Source organism: Hemiscyllium ocellatum, chromosome 16, assembly GCF_020745735.1.
Source record: "Hemiscyllium ocellatum isolate sHemOce1 chromosome 16, sHemOce1.pat.X.cur, whole genome shotgun sequence".
Taxonomy (NCBI): domain Eukaryota; kingdom Metazoa; phylum Chordata; class Chondrichthyes; order Orectolobiformes; family Hemiscylliidae; genus Hemiscyllium; species Hemiscyllium ocellatum.
Window position 1 is genome coordinate 61,565,903 of NC_083416.1, and position 23,164 is coordinate 61,589,066.

General features: G+C 40.5%; 1 protein-coding gene across 1 annotated transcript in view; it reads left to right on the forward strand.

The window, feature by feature from the left end:
* Window positions 1-532: 532 nt before the first annotated feature.
* LOC132823449 (cyclin-I-like) overlaps window positions 533-23,164 on the forward strand; it is a 30,464-nt gene continuing 7,832 nt past the window's right edge. The window contains exons 1-3 of the mRNA XM_060837321.1: window positions 533-858; window positions 13,813-13,969; window positions 19,167-19,301. Coding sequence (XP_060693304.1) covers window positions 13,856-13,969; window positions 19,167-19,301 — 249 coding nt within the window. The 5' untranslated portion in view covers window positions 533-858; window positions 13,813-13,855. The remainder of the gene's footprint in view (window positions 859-13,812; window positions 13,970-19,166; window positions 19,302-23,164) is intronic.

The following is a 23,164-nucleotide window of genomic DNA, read 5'->3' on the forward strand; positions in this document are numbered from 1 at the left end:
TGAGACGTGACCTGATAGGAGTTTATAAAATAATGAGAGATATAGATAGGTAGTTGTCCTTTCTCTGAGATGGGGGATTTTGAGATTGGGGCACATTTTTAAGGTGAGAGGAGAGAGATATCAAAAAGACATTTGGCAAATTTCTTACACAGAGGGTGGTTTGTGTGTGGAATGAACTTCCTGAGGAAGTGGTGGATGCGGGTACAATTACAACTAAATGTCATTATAAAGAGATAAATGAATAGAAAATGTTTGGAGGGATATGGCCCAGGAGCAGGCAGGGACTAGTTTTGTTTGGGATTATGGTCGGCTTGGACCAAAGGGTCTGTTTCTGTGCTGTATGACTCTATGCAAGAATTTAATAATGGAAGAATTGAAATATAACTGTGTGCAGTTGTCCCACACCAGCAACCCCAGAGCTCACAAGATGGATTGTATTGTGGAGCAGTTGCGTTCTTGCCGTGATAGTCAGCACGTAACCGCTTACGTGATGAAACGAGGAGGAGCCGAGGTGTTTCGAAATGACTCCAGTTCCAGTCGGTCTCCTATCAGAGCGCGGGGACTGCACAGTGTGGAAGTGGCCTTTACTTCCCCCTCCCTCCTCCTCGATCAACTGTATTCAATTCTCTAGTTCCACTTCTTTTTAAACTGTGCTTCTTGAATGTTAGTATTAAGCATAGCCGGACGATGGTCGCCTTGTTCGGGGACACAGTACCCGTTTGTTATGACCCACATTTGAAGTTTCTGGGCACGAAGACTGGTTCCTTTTGTTTCCCGGGAAGAGTGGAGATGCCGAACTGATGGCTTTGATCCAGGCGGAGAAAGAGAACACACATTCCACTTTGCTTTGGGGAAGAGGTAAATTGCTGCAACTTTCTGTAATTGAAGGTGTTTGCCCTGCTGCCTGGGTAGAGTCCTGTGCAAAGACTTCACTCAGTAAAAGTAGTCACTAAGGCCCGTAGAAGTGGAAGGCTTTTTCCGGAGCTGCATACAAATTACAACTCAAGTTATTGACTTCGATGTATTTATTGTGTGTAGAGCAGCACGTATTTTATATCAAAACAAGGGCTGTTTAATTTTCACTTCAAACTTCGCACTGCTAAAAGAAAACTAATTTACATAAGTGTCAGATATCTGGGACGTTTTGTTCTAGTTTACATGACGTTCTCACTAAGAACGTTAAAACGTATCGTTGTTTTGGGTGGAAGGTTGATTTCAAATCTTTTGTTGGTTATGTTGAGCGCAGGGAGGAGGGGATTCAATAGATTTAGTACCGCCTCCGTAATTGAACAAAATCTTCCGTTCGACTGGGATCTGTAGTGACCACTTTCAACGTTTATGATTTGGAGATGCCGGTGTTGGACTGGGGTGTACAAAGTTAAAAATCACACAACACCAAGTTATAGTCCAGCAGGTTTAATTAAACCTGTTGGACTATAACCTGGTGTTGTGTGATTTTTAACTTTCAACGTTGTCCTTTTGCTGGTTTCTCGAATTTAAATTGAAGTTCCTGTTTCCCCTTTGAGAGGTGGGGCCAGAATTTGCAGTTAAATGTCTTTGCTCTAGAATATCACTTTTATTCACCGTTAATAAAATGTTGGCGATCTGAAATGAAAACTGAAAGTGCTGGAGAAACTTGGCCAACTCAAACAGCATCGGTGGAGAGAGATTCTGTTTCCCCATGGATACCGACAAACTTGCAATGTTGATCGAACATTTTGATTTTATTACCAATTTATAACAAAAGACTATTCAAAAAGCAATATCGCAATCGCAACCCAAGACTTTGGGCACGTTCAATCGCAATGTCTTTTCCCGTCCCATCTTATTCGGGTCAAACTTAAATCTCTTCAGAGGAGTATCATTCTCGCTCAGAGACTCAACCCAAACTTTTTCAAACGGATCTCATTTTGACCAAGTTAAATAAGGTGCGGTTGTTTTTCTAACAAGGGCCACAGTGTTGTTGTCAAATAAAAGCAAAATACTGGCATTGCTCGAGATCTGAACTAAAACAACATCAAAGTATTTTAAATATTCAGTGGGGCTGACAGCATTAGTCAAGAGAGGAACAAAAATTGATGTTTCAAGTCAAGTCTTATTCTTCAGAACTGAAGGAAGATAGAAATATCCAAATGTTTTGACAAAAGGTCAGTTAGACTCGAAACGTCAGCTCTTTTCTCTTCTTACAGATGCTGCCAGACCTGCTGAGATTTTCCAGCATTTTCTCTTGTGGTTTCAGATTCCAGCATATGCAGTAATTTGCTTTTATAAGGTAGAAATATGGCAGGTTATTTTTAAAAGGGGGGCGGAAGTGGCTGAACAGAAGGAAAGCATTGGATAGGTTAGAGGCCAGCAGAGCTTAAATCCTAAAGATGCGTGGACCAGAGGTAAAGGGATTGGCAATTGTTGGAGTAAATGTAAGTATTAACTGCAGTGGACCATAGAGTCATAGAGTATACACCTGCTGCACCACTCGGTCAGATCATGTCTGATTTGATTGTGGCTTTAAAAGCTCCTGAGTGTGAATGGCTGAATAATGGGCAGTCCAGTCTGAAAGCACATTGTCATGACTACATTTTCTCACTCCATGCCTCCTATAACAACTCCATTCCTTTATGCCAGTTTCTTATCTCCATTGCACCCTTCCATAGCTTTCTGAGATGTCAAACTTTATACTCAACTGAGGATTCCCCCCACTTTTGGTTGACAGAGGTCCATGACTGATGGTTTGTCTGATATATGCCTGTACTCTGCTTCAGTTGCTTTACGTCTCTCCAGAACCATGATTGATTTCGGCTCATTCTCCTCTTCCACCGCATCATCTTCTAGCACTTCTGTCCCCTCCAACATGATGCTACTGCTGAACACTTCTTCCCACCCTTTCCTGCCAGCTTTCCAAAGGGACCATTCCCTTCTCGATACACTGATCCCACCATCAGTCCCACATATCATACCTTCCCATGTGGTTTGGAGGAAGTAGAACACTTACGCTCGCCTCACTGTCCAAAATCCCAGATGCAACTTCTAGCTGAAACAATGATTGACCTGTACTTGTATCAATTTACTATATTCATTCTCAAAAGTGGTCTTATTTACATTGAAGAGACCAAATACAGATTTTGGGACTGATTTATGGAACACCTCTGCACAGGTCACTTTGATTCACCATCTCACTCTCAGTCCTGTCTCAGTCTTTGGCTTGTTGCAGTGTTCCAGAGAAGCTTAATGCAAGCTCCTCCTCTTCCAGTTAGGCACTTTGCAGTCTTCTGGATTCAACATTAAGAACAACAATTGCATGAACTTTGTCCTCTATTTTGATTCTGTGTACTGCCATGGTTAGTCTGAATCTTGTCTTTTTGCCATCAGACAGAGTTGTTTATTATTCTGCTATTCACACTCACTCTTGAGTAATTGCTTTGTTTTTGTTTGAGCTATAACTTGTCTCTTGTTCACAACACCATTGCTTCTGACCTTTATTCCAGACCTTTATTCTTCTTCCTGTTTGTGCCCCCACCCCACATGACGTAAAACTGATCACACTTCTGGCTTCCTTCAATTCTGAAAACATTATATTTGACTCAGAGTCTTTATTTGTTTCCTCACCACCCCTCCTGATGCTGCCAGACCTGTTGAATATGTTTAGCGTTTACCCTTCCTATTAATTTCCTTTCACTGTTATCTATTGCAACCAAAGACAAGGTCACTGTGACTGCCTAAATAATGGTACAACCTGGACTCTGAGAAACTGCAGGTATTTTCCCTACAGGGTATAATAAATAGTGTTGAAGTGGGTATTGAGATGTTTGTAAATCCCCAGTGAAGGGGAAAACCAAGTATTGTATTCAGGAAGTTCAGAGAAACTCAAAATTGTTTTCAATTAAATGTAACTTTCAGAAATAAACTTATGGAAGTACATTACCACTATTTAATGGCAAGTTTAGTCTGAGTGTATTGGGTGAGATTTGGAAAGCTAATCTCACTAGTTTGAAATTCCTGATCTCTGACCTTTTTAATTACTTGTCTCAAACTGGGCATTCCCACTTGCCTACAGCAGTGTTATGAAAATACCCTAAAGACAGGGGTTTAACCTAAAAGGGAAGTGTAATGAACAGAACTACTCCGACTGAAACAAAATCAGAAAGGAGTTATGGTAAACTGGACTTCCTTCCTTTGAACCGCTGTTAAGGATCAGATCAAACCTCAAAATATATTAAGAATATAGTCTAGACCCAAACACTTTCTTATTTTAAACGTAAGTGTACAGTATTTTGTTCCATATGCAGTTACCAGGCTTGAAACAAAAAAAAACCCATTATTTATATGCTATAATTAAAATATAGACAAAAGAAAAGAATCGGCTTAAATGTAATTCTATTGAAATGCTTAACAAAATAACATATTAGTTACTACTAATTAACTGTTCCACTATAGGAACATCCCATAAACACATCCTTGGCAAAGGCAAATTCAGTAAAATGGATGGTCACACATGCAATTCTAGCAGCAGAAAGAGAACCCCAGCATTTAGCTATAACAGAGAAGGGAATAAGAGCTTCCGCAGTCAGCTTCAAGATCCCAGCAACTGCTACTGAAGTCCAAAACTTAAAAAACAAGTCTTGGTTCTGTGGGAGCTTGACCTTACCCATTCAGACTTTTTTTATTGTTCCAACTTCAGAGAAAAAAAGCCCCAAGACCTCACCAGCTGCTTACTTTATTGACTTTGGAGCAGACTGCTCAGTTCCTCTGTCTCAACCTTTCTCATTAAAAGAAAAACCAGACAAAATACATCTCTTAAAGCAATAGTATTGTCACACTGCCTTTTTTTATATGGTGTTGGATGCTGAAGAAACAAAATCGGGTCTACTGCATTAAGATTATCCAGGAGAGAAAAGCTGAATAAACCACCACCTAAAATATTAGTATTGAGGTGCATGTAAATCATAATGTAACAGATGACATGACACAAAGATGAACAAAAGTGAAGATACCAGTCTAGAATGAACATGAGAAGGGCAAGGCTGCTCCTAAGATAAATGGAGAATTAAGAATTCGTGTGGATCTTTATTGAGTTAACCAAAGGTTGGGAGGGAAATCCCATTTCATCTGTTGATGATATTGTGGCAAAAGTGGAAACAAGAAACTTTTTCACAAAACTGAATTCTGGCAGGTCCTTTCACCCAAGAATTGAGTTTGCTGACTGTATTTAGTGTATCACTTGGAGAGTGTTGTTCCAGCTGTATGACATTTGGAATCTTCTCTGCATCAAAGGTTTTCGAAAGCAATGTTGTTTTAAAAAAATCTGCAGGGACACGGGTAACCATTTGCCATCTGAATGTGCTACATCATGGTAAAATTAGAAAGAAATGCACTGCAGCCTTTGGGAAAAAAAAAGAGTTGTTACTACCCTCTGACAGTTTAACACGCTGCAATATCACCTCTCTTCTATAGTAGTATAGAAAAGACACCAGTCTGGAATAAGCATGTCTCAAGCACTATACTAGAGAGCTGTATTTGATAACCTACAATATGAAGGTATAAATAAAGTTGTGTTAACAGTACAAAGGAATTGAAGAATACATTATTTCTTGGAGATAGGGCTGCTTGCTTCTTACTGACAGTGTTTATGCAGACACCCACACTCCAGAGATACACTGGACAGGTGTAGCAATGTTCGGTAATAGTATTGGTACATCATTTTAAAAGTGAAAGCTGAAACATTTGCAGCAATGTTTGGCCAGAAGTCCAAGTGAATAATCCGTCTTGGCCTCCTCCAGTGGTGCTCAGCATCCCAGATGCTAGTCTTCAGCAAATTGGATTTGTTCCACATAATATCAAAAAATGTTTGGAAGAACTGGATACTGCAAAGGCTATGTGCCCTAACAATATTTTGGCAATAATAATGAAGGCTGGTGTTCCAGAGCTTGCCACACTTCTAGCCAAGCTGTTCCAGTACACATGCAACACTGGCATCTACCCAAAAATGTTGAACATTGTCCAGGTATCCTATGAACACATAAAGTAGGACAAATCTAAACCAGTCAGTTACCATCACATCAGTCTACTTTGATTATCAGTAACGTGATGAACGGTGTCATCAATAGTGCTGTCAAGCAGTACCTGCTCAGTGGTGCCAAGTTTGGATTTCGCCAGGGCCACTCAGCTCCTGACCTCATTACAGCCTTGATTCAGACATGAGTTGAAAAGTATGGCGCTGGAAAGGCACAGGTCAGGCAGCATTCGACTCTGATCTCCAGCATCTGCAGTCCTTCCTTTCTCCTTCGTTCAGATATGGACAAAAGAGCTGAATTCAAAAGAGAATAAAAGCCCTTGATATCAAGTCTGCATTCGACTGAATGGAGCATCAAGGACCCCTAGTAAAACAGGAAGCGGGCAAACTCTCGGCTGGTTGGGATCATACCTGGCACATAGGGAGATGGTTGGAGATCAGTCATCTCAGCTCCAGGACATCTCTGCAGAAGTTCCTCGGGGTAGTGTCCTATGCCCAACCATCTTCAGTAACTTTATCAATTACCTTTCTTCCATCATAAGATCAGAAAATTTTGCTGTTGAGCACCATTGTTCAACACTGTTCATGGTTCCTCAGATATTGAAGCAGTCCATGTTCAAATGCAACAAGATTTGGACTAACATCCAGTCTTGGACTGGCAAGCGGTAAGTAATAATTGTGCTACCCAAATACCATGTAACAACCATCTCTGATAAGGATCAATCTGACCACTTTCCCATGACATTCACTGGTGTTACTGTCACTGAATCCCCACTATGAACATCCTGGGGAGTTATTCTTTGACTACAAACTCATCCTGGCTAATCATGTAAACACAGTGGCTACAAGAGCAAGTCAGCGGCTGGAAATATTCAAGCAATTCACCTCCTATCCCCCCAAAGTCTATCCACCATCTACAAGGCAAAAGTCAGGAGTGTAATGGAATAATCTCCACTTGCCTGGATGACTGTAGTTCCAACAACACTTAAGGCTGACATCATCCAGCATGAAGCAGCCCACTTGATTGCACCACATCTATAAACATCCACTCCCTCCACTGCATTTGAATAGAAGCAGTGTGTACAATATATAAGATGCAGGCTGAAATATACTGAAGATGCTTAGACACTTCCATCCAAATTCATGACCTCTTCCATCTAGAAGGACAAAGGTGGCAGATAATACATGGGAATATGACCACCTGCAAGTTCCCCTCCAAACCACTCCTCATTGCTGTCGCTGAATCAACATCCTGGAATTTCCTCCCTCCGGTCGTAATGGGTTAACCTACGCCATGGTTCAAGAGGACAACTCACCACCACTTTCTCAAAGCCAAATAGAACAAACAATAAATGTTGGCCAGCCATCAATGCCTGTGTCCCACAAGTGAGTTTAAAAAAAATGACTTAAGCACAAACTAAAATACATACCATGTAAATAGAGGCAGAATGACCAAATCTCAGCCTCTATGTTTCTACCAACCTTCTGGTCCAGTGTAGGCATCTAAGAACACTGAGCGTTGTGATGGAAAAGCACAGCAGGTCAGGCAGCATCAGAGGAGCAGGAGCATCGATGTTTCAGGCATAAGCCCTTCATCTGGAATCAGTGTTCCTGATGAAGAGCTTATGTCTGAAACATCAATTCTCCTGCTCTTCGGATGCTGCCTGTCCTGCTGTGCTTTTCCAACACCTCACTTTCGACTCTGATCTCCAGCATCCGAGTCCTCACTTCTAAGAGCACTGACATCATATAAATGACAAGATGAGCAACACAGCTGTATTTCTGAGAGAGTCCATTTTAAGTTTGTGGACTGATTGCAAAAGTAATTTTTAGCTTGTTTCAAACTTCTCTGCAAATATTCTTATTAGTTTTCGTGAATGCTTGAGACAGGAAAGTGGTCCTCCCAGTTGGAATGCCTCTACTAATGAGTAGAGTTGATGAGTGCAATGATGTTGTGTTCTTACCACTCAATAGACTTGTTAGAAGATTGAAAGGTGCATTGGTTGAATAGGTAAGAAATTGGCTTGTATTGTGTTTAAAAATTGTGCAAGTCTTAGGTCAGCACTAATTTACTAGGAACAAGAGAATATACTACCAGAAGCTTTTGGATGCAGTGTACATTCACTTGATTACCAGAATTGTTGTAATTATCTTTTGTTTGAAAGTAAACAGTAGTTTAATCAGAACTGCTACTTTGTCATGATTGATCAGTTTCTATTTTGTTGGATGGCATTTTGGAATTTCTTTTGTCTCCTATTCTGTGGTTTTTGTGAAAACAATGGCTTAGCCATTAAACAATGGGATTTTAGTTTATTTCTGTATTTTATTATTGTGTGAAAATTCTCTGGGCATGTTTATATACATCTAAGGATTTGACAAATCTGAGTCCGGAAGATCCAAGGACTCAAGTGGGCTAAAATGTCCCAAAGAATCTGAAAATTGATCTAAAGATTATGATTTTGGGAAACTCTACATATTATTCCCAGAACAAAAGATGATGCACGACATGGATGAATGTTAAGTGTGGAAACAAATTAACGATGTGCTTTCGTTCCAGTTGTCTTATCCTTTAAGCCATGGTAAATCATCATTTTGATGTGGCTTTACCCATGGTTAAAGTGAATGATGAAATAGCTGTGCATGTTTCTCTCCATAACTGATAATGGCTCATGTGATGCAATGTTCTTCACAAGTTGTGAAACTAGTGAGATAATCATTAGATGATTATGTTAAGGGCATTGGCTGATGAAAGAAATAGTAAGATGAATAATATTGCAATTTTTTGTGAAATAATAAGTAACGTGTTAAGAATCAAGCTGCCGTTTGTGAGATTGGTCAATCAGTTGGATCTTATTTAATGTAGTTTTGATGCAGAAAGACTTGTTTAAAAAATATTTTTATTTTGAAAAAAGGAATTTTTTCTCTTGAAAATTACAAAAAATACAAAACCAAACAATTCAATCTAACATTAAAAACCAAACCTGCTAATTACATAAATAAATAACAACTAATAACTAAGCTAAAAAAGAAAAATCTTAACAATAATAATAATGATTATAACCATAGCACAGCTCAGCAAAACAAAGCAATAGCTCTTGATCATTGATTGCATACGTTTATACATATTTATATGTTTGTAGTTCCTGTTCTCTGGATACCAGATTCCTTACATAGTATTGCCATGGCTATATAAAAGCTCTTATTAGTATGGCAGACAAATCTGTACCCAGGCAGTCCGAAAAGAGTTGCCTGTGTCTTATAAAAATTCTCAATTTTATGATGCACCATACTCCATAAGAAAGTCCGAGGGACTGTTCCATGACTAGCTTTAACCGGCCTGCCAGCCCTGGGGAGATTTTCCGACACTCACCCGAATAGAATGTTCTTTCTGGGACAAGAAATGAGGATTATGAAAAGCCTTTTTTTTGTGTACATCTCATGGAAGTGGATTAACAAAGCCAAGAAGAAGAGATACCGGTTCATCTTTACCTCCGTCCCCAAGGCCTTCTCTATTTCGCTTACCACAGCGTTCCAGTATGTCCAGTCTGTGGCTGGACCAAAGACGATGAGTAAACGTGCCATGCTCACTTTGCGTTGGGAGATGCTCCCGCTTTAAATTTAGTGAAGCAGTCTGGGGTCAGATGGACCCTGTGGAGAATTTTCAACTGCAAGGTGTGGGTCCTGTTGCAAATTGAGATCCGTCTTACGTTTTCTCAAATATCCTCCCATTATTTCAGAAGAGATCTTAACGTCCAACACCCTCTCCCATTCCTTGCAGAGCCGTTCAGTCTTGTCCGAGGGACCCCCTCCCAATAGATAAACATTGCTAACAGATAATATACCCTCAGCACTCAATACCCTCTTCTCCATGTCGGACCTATAAGGATCATGAGAAGTGTGGTCTCTTTTTGTATGAAGTTCCTAATTTGAAAGAAACGAAAGAGGTCCCCACTGGGCAATTTACAGAGTCATAGAGATGTACAGCATGGGAACAGACACTTCGTCCAACCCATCCATGCTGACCAGATATCCCAACCCAATCTAGTCCCACCTGCCAGCACCTGCCCCATATCCCTCCAAACCCTTCCTATTCATATACTCATCCAAATGCCTTTTTAAATATTGCAAATGTACTAGCCTGCACCACTTCCTCTGGCAGCCCATTCCATGCACGTACTACCCTCTATGTGAAAAGGTTGCCCCTTAAGTCTCTTTTATATCTTGCCCCTCTCACCCGAAACCTAGTTCTGGACTCCTCGACCCCAGGGAAAAGACTTTGCCTATTTACCCTATCCATGCCCCTCAATTTTGTAAACCACTAGAAGGTCACCCCTCATCCTCTGACACTCCAGGGAAAACAGCCCCAGTCTGTTCAGCCTCTCCCTATAGCTCAAATCCTCCAACCCTGGCAATGTCCTTGTAAATCTTTTCTGAACCCTTTCAAGTTGCACAATATCTTTCCGATAGAAAGGAAACCAGAATTGCATGCAATATTCCAACAGTGGCCTAACCAATGTCTTATACAGCTGCAACATGACCTCCCAACTCCTGTACTCAATATTCTGACCAATAAAGGAAACACCTTCTTCACTATCCTATTTACATGCGACTCCACTTTCAAGGAGCTATGAACCTGCACTCCAAGATCTTTGTTGAGCAACACTTCCTAGGACCTTACCATTAAGTGTATAAGTCCTGCTAAGATTTGCTTTCCCAAAATGCAGCACTTCACAATTATCTAAATTAAACTTCATCTGCCTCTTCTCAGCCCATTGGCCCATCTGGTCCAGGTCCTGTTGTTATCTGAGTTAACCCTCTTCGCTGTCCACTACACCTCCAATTTTGGTGTCATCTGCAAAGTTACTAACTGTACCTCTTATGTTCGCATCCAAATCATTTATGTCAGTGACAAAAAGTAGAGGGCCCAGCACTGATCCTTGTGGCGCTCCACCGGTCACAGGCCTCCAGTCTGAAAAACAACCCTCCACCACCACCCTCTGTCTTCTACCTTTGAGCCAGTTCTGTATCCAAATGGCTAGGTCTCCCTGTATTCCATGAGATCTAACCTTGCTAATCAGTCTCCCATGGAGAACCTTGTCGAACGCCTTACTGAAGTCCATATAGATCACATCTACTGCTCTGCCCTCATCAATCCTCTTTATTACTTCCTCAAAACGCTCAATCAAGTTTGTGAGACATGATTTCGCACGCACAAAGTCATGTTGACTATCCCTAATCAGTCCTTGCCTTTCCAAATGCATGTACATCCTGTCCCTCGGGATTCCCTCCAACAATGCCCACCACCGAGGTCATCGGTCTATAGTTCCCTGGCTTGTCTTTACCGCGCTTCTTAAACAGTGGCACCACGTTTGCCAACCTCCAGTCTTTCGGCACCTCGCCTGTGACTATCGATGATACAAATATCTCAGCAAGAGGCCCAGCAATCACTTCTGTACCTTCCCACAGAGTTCTCGGGTTCACCTGATCAGGTCCTGGGGATTTATCCACCTTTACCTGTTTCAAGACATACAGCACTTCCTTCTCTGTCATCTGGACATTTTGCAAGATGTCACCATCTATTTCCTTACAGTCTATATCTTCCATATCCTTTCCCACAGTAAATACTGATGCAAAATACTCATTTAGTATCTCCCCCATTTTCTATGGCTCCACACAAAGGCTGCCTTGCTGATCTTTGAGAGGCCCTATTCTCTCCTTAGTTACCCTTTTGTCCTTAATGTATTTGTAAAAACTCTTTGGATTCTCCTTAATTCTATTTGCCAAAGCTATCTCTTGTCCCCTTTTTGCCCTCCTGATTTCCCTCTTAAGTATACTCCTACTTCCTCTATACTTTTCTCAGGATTCACTCGATCTATCCTGTGTATACCTGACATATGCTTCCTTTTTCTTAACCAAACCCTCAATTTCTTCAGTCATCCATCATTCCCTATACCTACCAGCCTTTCATTTCACCCTGATAGGAATATACTTTTTCTGGATTCTCGTTATCTCATTTCTGAAGGCTTCCCATTTTCCAGCCGTCCCTTTACCTGAGAACATCTGCCTTCAATCAGCTTTCGAAAGTTCTTGCCTAATACCGTCAAAATTAACCTTTCTCCAATTTAGAACTTCAACTTTTGATCTTGCCTATCCTTTTCCATCATTATTTTAAAACTAATAGAGTTATGGTCGCTGGCGCCAAAGTGCTCCACCACTGACACCTTCGAATAAATCACCCAGGCAAGACACGCCCCTAGCTGCCGATTGTTTAAACCCAGAGTTCTTCATCCTTGGCTGAAAGCCTGGCACACCAACTATGGGTGTCAAAAATGATGTTTTGGCAATATTGCCCTTCATGCTTTGACAGTATTGAAGATTGTTGGGCTATGGCAATATTCCTTAACTGTTCCCACTTTGTCTATGAAAAGAAGGCTAACGAGGGCATCTTGCCTGAGATGCTTTGATGTCCAGCCAAAGTGAATGAGGGTCCCCCTGGGCCCAATCATTCATGTAAGGTAGCAATGGGCTTAGCTGATTGTTTTTGATATCTCTGAGGAGAATGACTTTTTAAGATGCAATACAAGCCAATTACACGGGGCATCGATAAACAGGACATTTGTTTACATGGAATGACTTACTTGGAAATAATTTGTATTAATGCCTTTGTATAGACCAACAGTTTAAGTTAGCCTGTTGATTACATGTCCCCTGTATCCCCTCTACCCCGCACCATCCATTACACAGAATGAATATCATGACATTTGATGCTTTAGCCTGCCAGCAGAAGAGCTGAGTTTCAACTAAAGAATTAAAAAAAATAAAATTCTAATCAGACGCATGGGTTTTTTTAAACAGAATTTGTATTTTTTTGAAAAATACTGGACTTCTTTTCAATTGACATTGTTGAACTTTCACTACATGAACACCATTTTACTTATTGGTGGTATGTGGTGGCCATAGGGGTGAGAATGGATTTGAGATGAGTATCATATTTCAGGCATGCCGGATTTGGGAGCTAAGCCAGTGATACCCGTACTAAGTGTTAATTGAATTCACAATCTCCAAATTATATCTGAGATCAGAGGAAATAGTTTGACGGGAGCTTGAAACACAAATTGGGTCCAGATAATTTAAAATGTCAGAAAAGGATGTTAAGTAGTAATGCCTGAGAAATTAGATTTATCGTATTGAAATATTGCAGCTTGGATGATGAATGAACTGGCACACCTTATCTCAGGACTGTCTTGTCAGATATGGAACTGGTAACTTTGCTAGATTGAACACAGCTCTGTGTTCAGGCCCTCTGTTTCCCTAATCTAAATTTATAAATGGGCATTTCTAAAGCAGTTTGGTCAAAATTACATTAGAGTTTTACAGATGAATGAGGAATGTGGGAATTATTTTGCATGTCAAAGTAGGACGTGTAAATGGCCTTCAGATAGGACAATACATTGATGATAGTGGCCATCCTCTGATGAAGAAAGTGAAAAGTAAATTAAGATTTGCCTTTTATTGCAATTCTGGCGACAATTGAGCACTGTATCTAAACATATTTTCAAAGCCCCTCATGGCAGAATTATGGAAAAAATTGTGCCTGAAAAGAAACAAACAATAATTTTGAACAATTGCACAGTAATCCTTTCCTGTTCTGGTCATCCTTTCCACATCTGAAAGACGTTGGGATTGCTTAGTTGTTAAGAATCTGGAGTTTTGTGGAAATTGGCTCTATCATTTTTATAGTTGCGCTACTCCGTGTATAAAATTTTTGCAAAGTTTATGAAAACAAATGTCTTATTTGTTTGTAGGTAGCTGTGCCTGCCTGGCAAACTGGCTTGCCTTGGAGGTGCCATGAAATGTCTCGGATCCTTAGATGGTGAGAGGCTTGCCTTCCTCCTCAATGAAGCACTCGCTAAGGAGACCAGGCTTTGGAAAGTGCCTCTTTTCAAGACCTGCAACAATCAGGTAAGTTTGCCCTATTTTACCAGCAACGTGTATTTGTATGTCATTCTTTAATAAAGTAAGAAGTCGTATGTTGTGACATAGGAGCAATGTTAAACAATATTTAATATCCAACCACTTAAGGAGATTTTTTAAGATGGCTGCCCAAAGTTGGTAGATTTTAAGAAGCATCTTAAAAGAGTGATAAATTGGTGGAGAGAATTTCCAAGCGTAGGGCAGTGGCAACTGAAGATGAAGTCACCAATGATGACATCATTAAAACTGGAGACGCTGAGGAAACAAGAATCAGACATTAGTAGTTATCAGGAGGGCTGCAGTGATGTGGAAAGTTAGATCATCAGAGCAGAAGAAACTCCGAGAACGGCCTGGAATTCTGATAGGTGCAGGATGTGAGGAATGACTGTTTGACAATAGTCTGTCCCCAGAGATGGAGACAGACGTTGAAGGTTGGAAATTGACCGTGTGAGGGTGAGAGCAGGACGAAAGTTGGAAGCAGAGTCGATGAAGTCCAATTCCAGAAAAAGTAGAGATATGGTCATCAATGTATTGATCAAATATCTGAGGGAGGAGCCAGAGTAGGATTGGAAGAAGGATATTCCACCATAGAGTGTGTACATAAAGTTGGGAATGGAAGTAGGCTATTCAGCCCTTCAAGCCTATTCTGACGTTTCATAGAATGTAATAGTACTCTGAATTCCAAATTCCCACCCATTTGTGATAAACAGATAAAAGCATACCATTTAAATTTTTTTTAATATTACCTTTTTAGGATGAGTTAATTAGTAAGTTTTCAAATTTTAAAAAAAAAGCTAGTTCAGCCAGACAGAGTAGGATACTGGTGGATGGAAATTGTTTGGATACCTGTTCAATGAAGTGGGGAGCCCTGATGCGGGATGGAGGTGTAGAGAAATGGATGTTAAAGGTAAAAAGGAGACAATTAAGGTTAAGATACAGGAAACACTGAAAATGATGGAGGGCTATCAGAAGAGCCATGGATCTAGATGTGGAGAGGCTTGACAAAGAATGACCAATCGTAACAATAGGAAGAAATGAATTCAGTGAGTGATGATTAGGCTAAAATAATCAGGCTTTCTCTGGCTTTTGGTCTTTGGAAGATGGTATAGCAGATGTTCAGTACTATGGCACTATAAAATGTGAATCTGGGGATTGAAGATCTCCAGAGGAGATGAGGTCAGTGACAGCTTAATGCTTGGGTGAGAGTTCAGGGAAGGTGGCTAGACTGTCAGCGAGTTGGTGTTCAGCCTCTGAGATATGCCAAATAACTGTACCATTCTTGGCTTTAGGTTTGATGACGATGCTAGTATTAACCTGAGGGAACAAAATGAAGTTCATGTTCAATAAAGTTTCTGAGAAGGCAGATTGGGGTAAATAAGGAAATCAAAGAAATTGAGAGAGCTGATGTTACACCAGCAATCCTTGGTGAAAAGATCAATAGAGGATTAGAGGTCAGAATGAGCAGTCTGAGGGAAGGGAGAGCATTGGAGTTAGGTGAAGGGGTCTACTGAGTAAAGGGAGGCTGAAGGCTTCTTGGCCAATGAAAGGGACATGGAGCCAAAGGTGAAAAAAGTAGAATCCAGAAATTCATTTGAGGATATGGGTTCTTTGCTAGGGAGAGATCATTCGGTGTCAAAGAGAGGAAGATTAGAGGATATCATGAATATGTGGCAAGGGATGAGATTCCGTGGTGAGACAGACTCTGAGAGAAGTGGAGGGAGATCTGGAGAGGTGTCAGCATCCATGCAGCTTGTGATCTGATACCTGAAAAGGAAGACAAAATGTTTTCATTAAAATATCGGATGAAACAAAACTGTGGAGTGTGACAGCTGTGAGGCAAGTTATCTGGTTTTGACCACAGCATCTGCTCAGTCGTACACTTGTTTGTTGTTGCGTACACTGTCACAAATTGGCTGCGTCATTCCTCTCAGGAAACATGACCACATTTAAGGTACATAATTGATTGCAAACGACTTTTGATCGCCCTAAGGCGTTGAAAGATATGTTATACAGTTTGTGTTTCTTTGAGAAATAAACATTAAAGGTTGATTTTGAAATCAGATCCTTGGATCTGGCAGTCATCCAACAAAAGGATCTCTCATTCAGTCTTTTACCAACACAAAAAAGACTTGTGAAAATATGCTGCATTTTTCTTGCTATGTCCAGCACCCCAAATTTGGGGTCATTACCATCCTATTCCCAACTGACAGGCTGAGTTCATACTGACTGAAGAATCGGTGTTTTTCATATCGCGAGCAAATTGTGTGAAAGTTGCCTACATACGTGGGAATCTGGTGAGAAGGGCAAATAATTGGGCTAGCTGGCTGTGTGCAGATGACCTCCACCTTGACAATTAAATTCTGGGTGAAATTTATTTGGGGATTAAAGGACTTTAAGTGGTCCAAAGGCAGCCTGTTAAAGGCCTTGACGTGCCCTGCTGGCAGGTGAGAAAAGTTGTTAGTCCCCAAGATGACATTCTGGGTCGGGGAGGGGTTCTTTTGCCCCAGTCATGGGCAGGAAAGAAGCTGAATGGGCACCCCTCCTGTCCTTGCCTCTGACTGCCAGAATCCCAATCTCCACCCTCCTGGCGACCCCACAAGAAGTGAAAGAAGAAAGATTTACCTATTCACCATTCATCTTCTGAACTGATTGGATGGCAGCTTCTAGTGAGGTGGGACTCAACTGTTAAGGCTGTGATTGGTCATGAATTTTGCTGGCTGGTTAGAACTTGATTTGCTGAGCTTTCTCAGCAGTGGGATGATGAGTGAATCACCACTAAATTGGAGAATTACAGCTATAGTCTGCATGTGAAGTGTTTTTCCAGATTCTGTGTTTACCAATTGCATACAAGAACTGTATTGTTGCTTGCATTAGCAATGAATGACCACCAACATCCTGCTCATTATAGCCAGATGAAATTGTTTTGGTCAAGTGGTCGGATTTCCTCAACATCCTTCAATTTTCCCATGGTTAAACTGGCAATGCTTCTTTAGTCCCAGTGATATTCAACATTGTAAATAAAAGGGAATTAAGCTGCCTGTCAATGCTTCAAGCACCTTCCAATCTTGCAGTGTAACTTCACTGAGGTTACCAGTCGAATTTCCAGAGAATTATCCTTTTCCTTATCCTTAACTTATCCTTTTCTGCTGTTTACACCAGTTTGCCATGGTGGCAGTTTGATATGCATGATTCAACAATCACTCTTCTTTTCAAAGCTAAGTCCCAGTAGACTGCATTTGTTTTTTTTTGGCAGAGCGTTGACATGAATTGGTATTCCAGTATTCCTTTTTTCCCTTGGGACATCCTCACCACTTCCGCCTGTTCCTACTTACTTGAGCAGTAAATTTGTAATAGCAATGCTTGAAATATTGGCAAGAGGTATGCTCAGTTGTTTTTTTTTTGTGTGGTCAAAATGAAAATTAATCTAATGATACTTACTAATATCCATGCCCAAATGGTACAGGTAATTCAGATGAGGGTAGATTTGCAGTTATATGAAACCATCCAGAAGATTTTTTCAGACTGGATTAACTTTGTGAAAGCAGTATCTCATTCTGGTTCACTGTTAACGTGCATTCAATGTTGTGAAGTTAACTTATTTATGGACTAGTCAGATAATTTAGAGAAGAATTTGCTGCGGAATGTTGAATTGTGCCAATACAAAGGTAAATATCCCCATACAATGTTAATTACTTCTAATTTTCCATCCTGAATTATTTTGTGTGGCAACTAATTCTGACTGGTATTTGTTGTTAAAGATTTTTAAAATACCAGTTTTGAAATGTTGTGTGCTATAGCAAGATCTGGGCCAATGTGTTTACTTTGTGAAAAATTACTGAGGCGCATAGTGGCTCAGTGGTAAGCACTGTTACCTCACAGCGCCAGGGACCAGGGTTTAATCCCAACCTTGGCTGACTGTGCAAACTCCACACAGACGATTTCCCCGTGTCTGCATGGGTTTACTCTCAGTCTCTGGTTTCCTCTCACAGTCCAAAAACATGGTTAGGTGAATTGGCCATGCTAAATTGCCCATAGTGTTGGGTGCATTAGTCAGGAGTAAATGCAGGGTAGGGGAATGGGCCTGGGTAAATTACTCTTCAGAGGGCCGCTGGACTCGTTGGGTCAAAGGGCCTGTTCCTATACTGCAGGTAATCTAATCAAAGCCTTTTTTTAAAAAAAACTGTACACTTGAAATAAAAAATGAAACCAATAAAACTTAAATGTTGTGTAGATAATAACTGCTGGAGTAGACTGGAAGCCCTGGATAGGAAACTGCCAAAATCAGTAATGATTTGTGAATATTTCTGTGAGCTTTTAAGCAAAAATGTAACTTTCAGTTCACCCAGTATATCTTACCAAAGGACATTGTGAAGTCTATTTTTGTTGAATGTTTTTATGACTACTGAAATGAATCTAAGCCCACATTTTACCACAAAGGTTTCCAAATTAGTCTGTTGCATGAATAAGTGTTTGGTAAAGCATTTTCATATTTGGAAATGGACTGAAGTCATGCACATTTGTTGTCATAAAACCTCAAATAAAATGTCAATTACTTGGTTGTTTCCAAGCAGCTATTCACTGATAATAGACAAATGATTTAGATAGTAACTGAAATCCACCTTTAAATCTTTTAAAAGTAAAAGCAACAGCTGATAGGGAAGTTAACTTAATGTAACTTTCTTATCATTCCAATTTCTAAAGGATAGCTTTGTAAAAGCCTGTCGAGAGGAGGTCAAGTCCAAAACAGATTGGTTCCCACGAGCTAGAATCGACTCTGGAGAGAAGACTTTGTGTCTGACATAAGTCTCTAGCAATTTTGGCTGTTTTTTTATGCTGGCAGTCTGCCATGGAGATCAGAATGAATGAAATCCTGATTCGAGATACTTTTTCAGCCAAGTCCTCTTGTTCATTGCCTGTTTTTTCTGCTTGGCAGCTTTAGATGTGCACATTATCCTTGAATACAGAACTAATTTTAACCAAAGCCTACAGAGAACAGCAAATCCCATCAATAGATGACCTTTATTGAGATATTGTATGTCATTCATACAACTATATGAAAAAAATACAGGAAGAGTTGATGCTTTCTCTGACAAAAGATAAGTTTCTCTCTCTTTAAAAACTCTAAACCCATTGTTTGCTGTTTGGGGTAAGTTCCAATTTGATAATTATCCATTTCTTTCAACAGGGCACAACTATTACTCCATTGCAACGTGAACATGTAGTTCTGTGGCTGAGGGATTTGTGCTCAAAGTTTGGTTATTACCCTGAGACATTTTTTCTTGCCATTAGTATTCTTGATCGACTCTTGGCATCTGTCAAGGTAAGATTGATTTGCCTAGTTGTTAAATTAGTTTTGCAATTAGCTTTCTTTCTTGATTCTAAGTCAAACCTTCATGGTGTGAGGGTGGCTACATACCTGATGATAACTAAGGCTAAAACTTAGCGGGAGACATTCTAGGGATAAGAATGGTAAGTACTTTTGCAGAAATGTTATACAATGGTTAATTAGCTTTCTATCCATTTGCTTTTTGAAAATCTTTACTTCAATGGATATGAAGTCACAAAAACAAAGGGAAAAACAATTGTGTCAAAAAACAATTCTCTGTCCTCCTCTTCATTGTTAATATTCAGAAATTTTGAATATAGCGTTTATAAATACTGCTTGACTTTCTCACCGAGAAAGTCATTTCCTAAGCAGTATTTATAAACGCTATATTCAAAATTTCTGACTTTCTCACTGAGAAAGTCATATGTGACAAAAGGAAAAACAGATATTACAAGATGAGAACACATCAAAATTTCTACCAGGAGTTTTTTCAGTAAAATAAAAGAAAGAACTGCACATGCTGGAAATGTGAAACACACAAAACCAGAAATGGCTGGAGAAATTCAACAAGTCTGGCAGCATCTGTTTTCTCTCCAGATGTGCTGCCAGACTTGCTGAATTTCACCAGCAATCTCTGTTTTTGTGTTTATTTCTTCCAGTGATAGTTATTGATCTGGAACTGTCTAAAAGTTTCAATGATCACGTGCTTCAGTCATCAAAATGGTACACTAACTAGTCATTGACAGAATGTTTAGCTCAGAAATCTGGGAAACCAAGTTCCGAACAGATTTAATGGGATGGAAATTTAAATTGGGTGAGGCCCCTTGAAGTTGCACAGGGCAGAATTTAATTTTGATGGCCGGTGATTCCACTATTGAGCTGTTTCCTAGGATTAAGAACCCTGGAGGTGAAAACTCTGCACTTCCCATCACATCCCTTTCCTCAGAGCTGCTGGCAAGTGTGGGCTGAATACCAGCAGCAGTGGACTGAAACCTAGACTGGACATTAATTACCCACTTGAGAGCCTCAGTTAGTGGTGGGAAAGCCTTTTGCACCCTAGACTGAAGCAGGTCAAGGTAGGAAGATAATGGGGCCCACCAGGCACTCTGCCTGTCTAAAAGCCTATTCCCCTTGACTGCCTCCAAACCTACTGCTGGACTGGGTATTAAATTCTGCCCATGATATTTACAGCACAAAAACAGGCTTTTTGGCTACACATGTCCATGACAACAGTGTTTATGCTCCACATGACCTTCCACCAACTCTCTCTTCTTCTACCTTTTTGAGGGTATGATTTTCTAATTCGTTTTCCCTTGTGTGTTGGTCCAACTTCTCTTAAAATACAAATGTGCCATTTGCCTTGGTTGAGAAATCTCTAATTTTAACCATTTTCTCTGTAGTGAGGATTCACCGGAATTCTCTCTTAGATTTACGAGTGATTATTTTATATTTATGGCCCAAGTTGATTGGGTTTTTTGAAGAAGTAACAAAGAGGATTGATGAGGGCAGAGCAGTAGATGTGATCTATATGGACTTCAGTAAGACGTCCGACCAGGTTCCCCATGGGAGACTGATTAGCAAGGTTAGATCTCATGGAATACAAGGAGAATTAGCTATTTGGATACAGGACTGGCTCAAAGGTAGAAGACAGAGGGTGGTGGTGGAGGGTTGTTTTTCAGACTGGAGGCCTGTGACCAGTGGAGTGCCACAAGGATCGGTCCTGGGTCCTCTACTTTTTGTAATTGACATAAATGATTTGGATGCGAGCAGAAGAGGTACAGTTAGTAAGTTTGCAGATGACACTAAAATTGGAGGTGTAGTGGACAGCGAAGAGGGTTACTTCAGATTACAACGTGATCTGGACCAGATGGGCCAATGGGCTGAGAAGTGGCAGATGGAGTTTAATTCAGATAAATGCGAGGTGCTGTATTTTGGGAAAGCAAATCTTAACAGGACTTACACACACAATGGTAAGGTCCTAGGGAGTGTTGCTGAACAAAGACACCTTGGAGTGCAGGTTCATAGTTCCTTGAAAGTGGAGTTGCAGTTCGATAGGATAGTGAAGAAGGTGTTTAGTATGCTTTCCTTTATTGGTCAGAGTATTGAGTACGGGAGTTGGGAGGTCATGTTGCAGCTGTATAAGAGATTGATTAGGCCACTGTTGGAATATTGTGTGCAATTCTGGTCTCCTTCCTATCGGAAAGATGTTGTGAAACTTGAAAGGGTTCAGAGAAGATTTATAAGGATGTTGCCAGGATTGGGGGATTTGAGCTACAGGGAGAGGATGAACAGGCTGGGGCTGTTTTCTCTGGAGTGTCGGAGATTGAGGGGTGACCTTATAGAGGGATATAAAATTATGAGGGGATGGATAGGGTAAATAGGCAAAATCTTTTCCCTGGGATCGAGGAGTCCAGAACTAGAGGGCATAGGTTTCGGGTGAGGGGGAAAGATATAAAAGAGGGGGGAGATTTTTCATGCAGAGGGTGGTATGTGTGTGGAATGAGTTGCCAGAGGAAGTGGTGGAGGCTGGTACAATTGCAACATTTAAGAGGCATTTGGATGGGTATATGGAGGAAGGGTTTGGAGGGATATAGGCCGGGTGCTGGCAGGTGGGACTAGATTGGGTTGGGATATCTGGTCGGCATGGATGGGTTGGACCAAAGGGTCTGTTCCCATGTTGTACATCTCTATGACTCTATAAGTTCTTGTCTTGCTTGCAAATGGTAGCATCATCCCTACATCTGTGCAATCAATTTTTCATAATGTGACTCAGTGGTTAGCACTGCTACCTCACAGCACCAGGGACTTGGCTTCAATTCCAGCTTCTGGCAACTGGCTGTGCGGAATTTTCACATTCTCCCCATGTCTGCGTGGGTTTCCTGTGATTTCCTCCCACAATCCAAAGATGTACAGGTTTGGAGAATTAGCTATGTTAAATTGCCCATAGTGATAAGGGATGTGTAAGTTAGGTGCCTTGGTCAGCAGTAAATGAAGAGTAGTAGGGGAATGGGTCTGGGTGGGTTATCTTTTGGGGGAGTTGGTGTGGAATTGTTGGGCTAAATGGCCTCTTTCCGTACTGTAGGGATTCTATGATGAACTTTATGGTCTTCCATCAGGTTACCCTTGTCCTTCTCTTTTTGTAGAAAAGGCTGTCCCATCCTGTTCAATCTTTCCCAATGTGTACATCCATTCAGTTCTAGTATCATTGTAACAGCTTAGTTTTCTCCAAATCCTTTTAATAATCTGGAGATCAGAACTTTTTTCAGTGTGTTCTAATCTTGTTCGAGATTTGCTCTGTTTTTCGATTCTAACCATGGTCAAAATGAACCACAGGGTTTCTCATCTTTTTGGTTTTTCATGGCCTTGTTTTACCTGAATTGCTTTGATTTATTTCTCTGTGCCCCCCCCCCCCCCCCCAATATTTTTTGCTTGTCTACAGCTTTAAGGTACTTTGAAAGAAAGGAGTTTGTGACCTTTTTACTCTTTACCGGAAAGTATTCCTTCACACTTGTCTATGTTGATGTTAATTTGCCAATTAAGTACCCAATCTGAAAGTTAATGGGCAGTAGAATGGATATCATCCATTTTACACGAAAATAAAAAGCGTTTCCAGGGAGTTTCCAAAATCAGTACAATTGTCATGAGATCAAGTAAGGAAAGATTACGCATAAATGTAAGCATTTTGAAGAGAATAGATTATTACTTCATGATTTCATGCATTTATTAATGATTTGGTTTAGAATAGCATTGATGGGGATATTTGGGTAGAAGTTAACGTTCAAGTTAAATTGGTGCCGAATTTTATCATGCTTGTAAGGTGAAGGATCTCACTGTTGTGATACAGAACATTTTTGCGC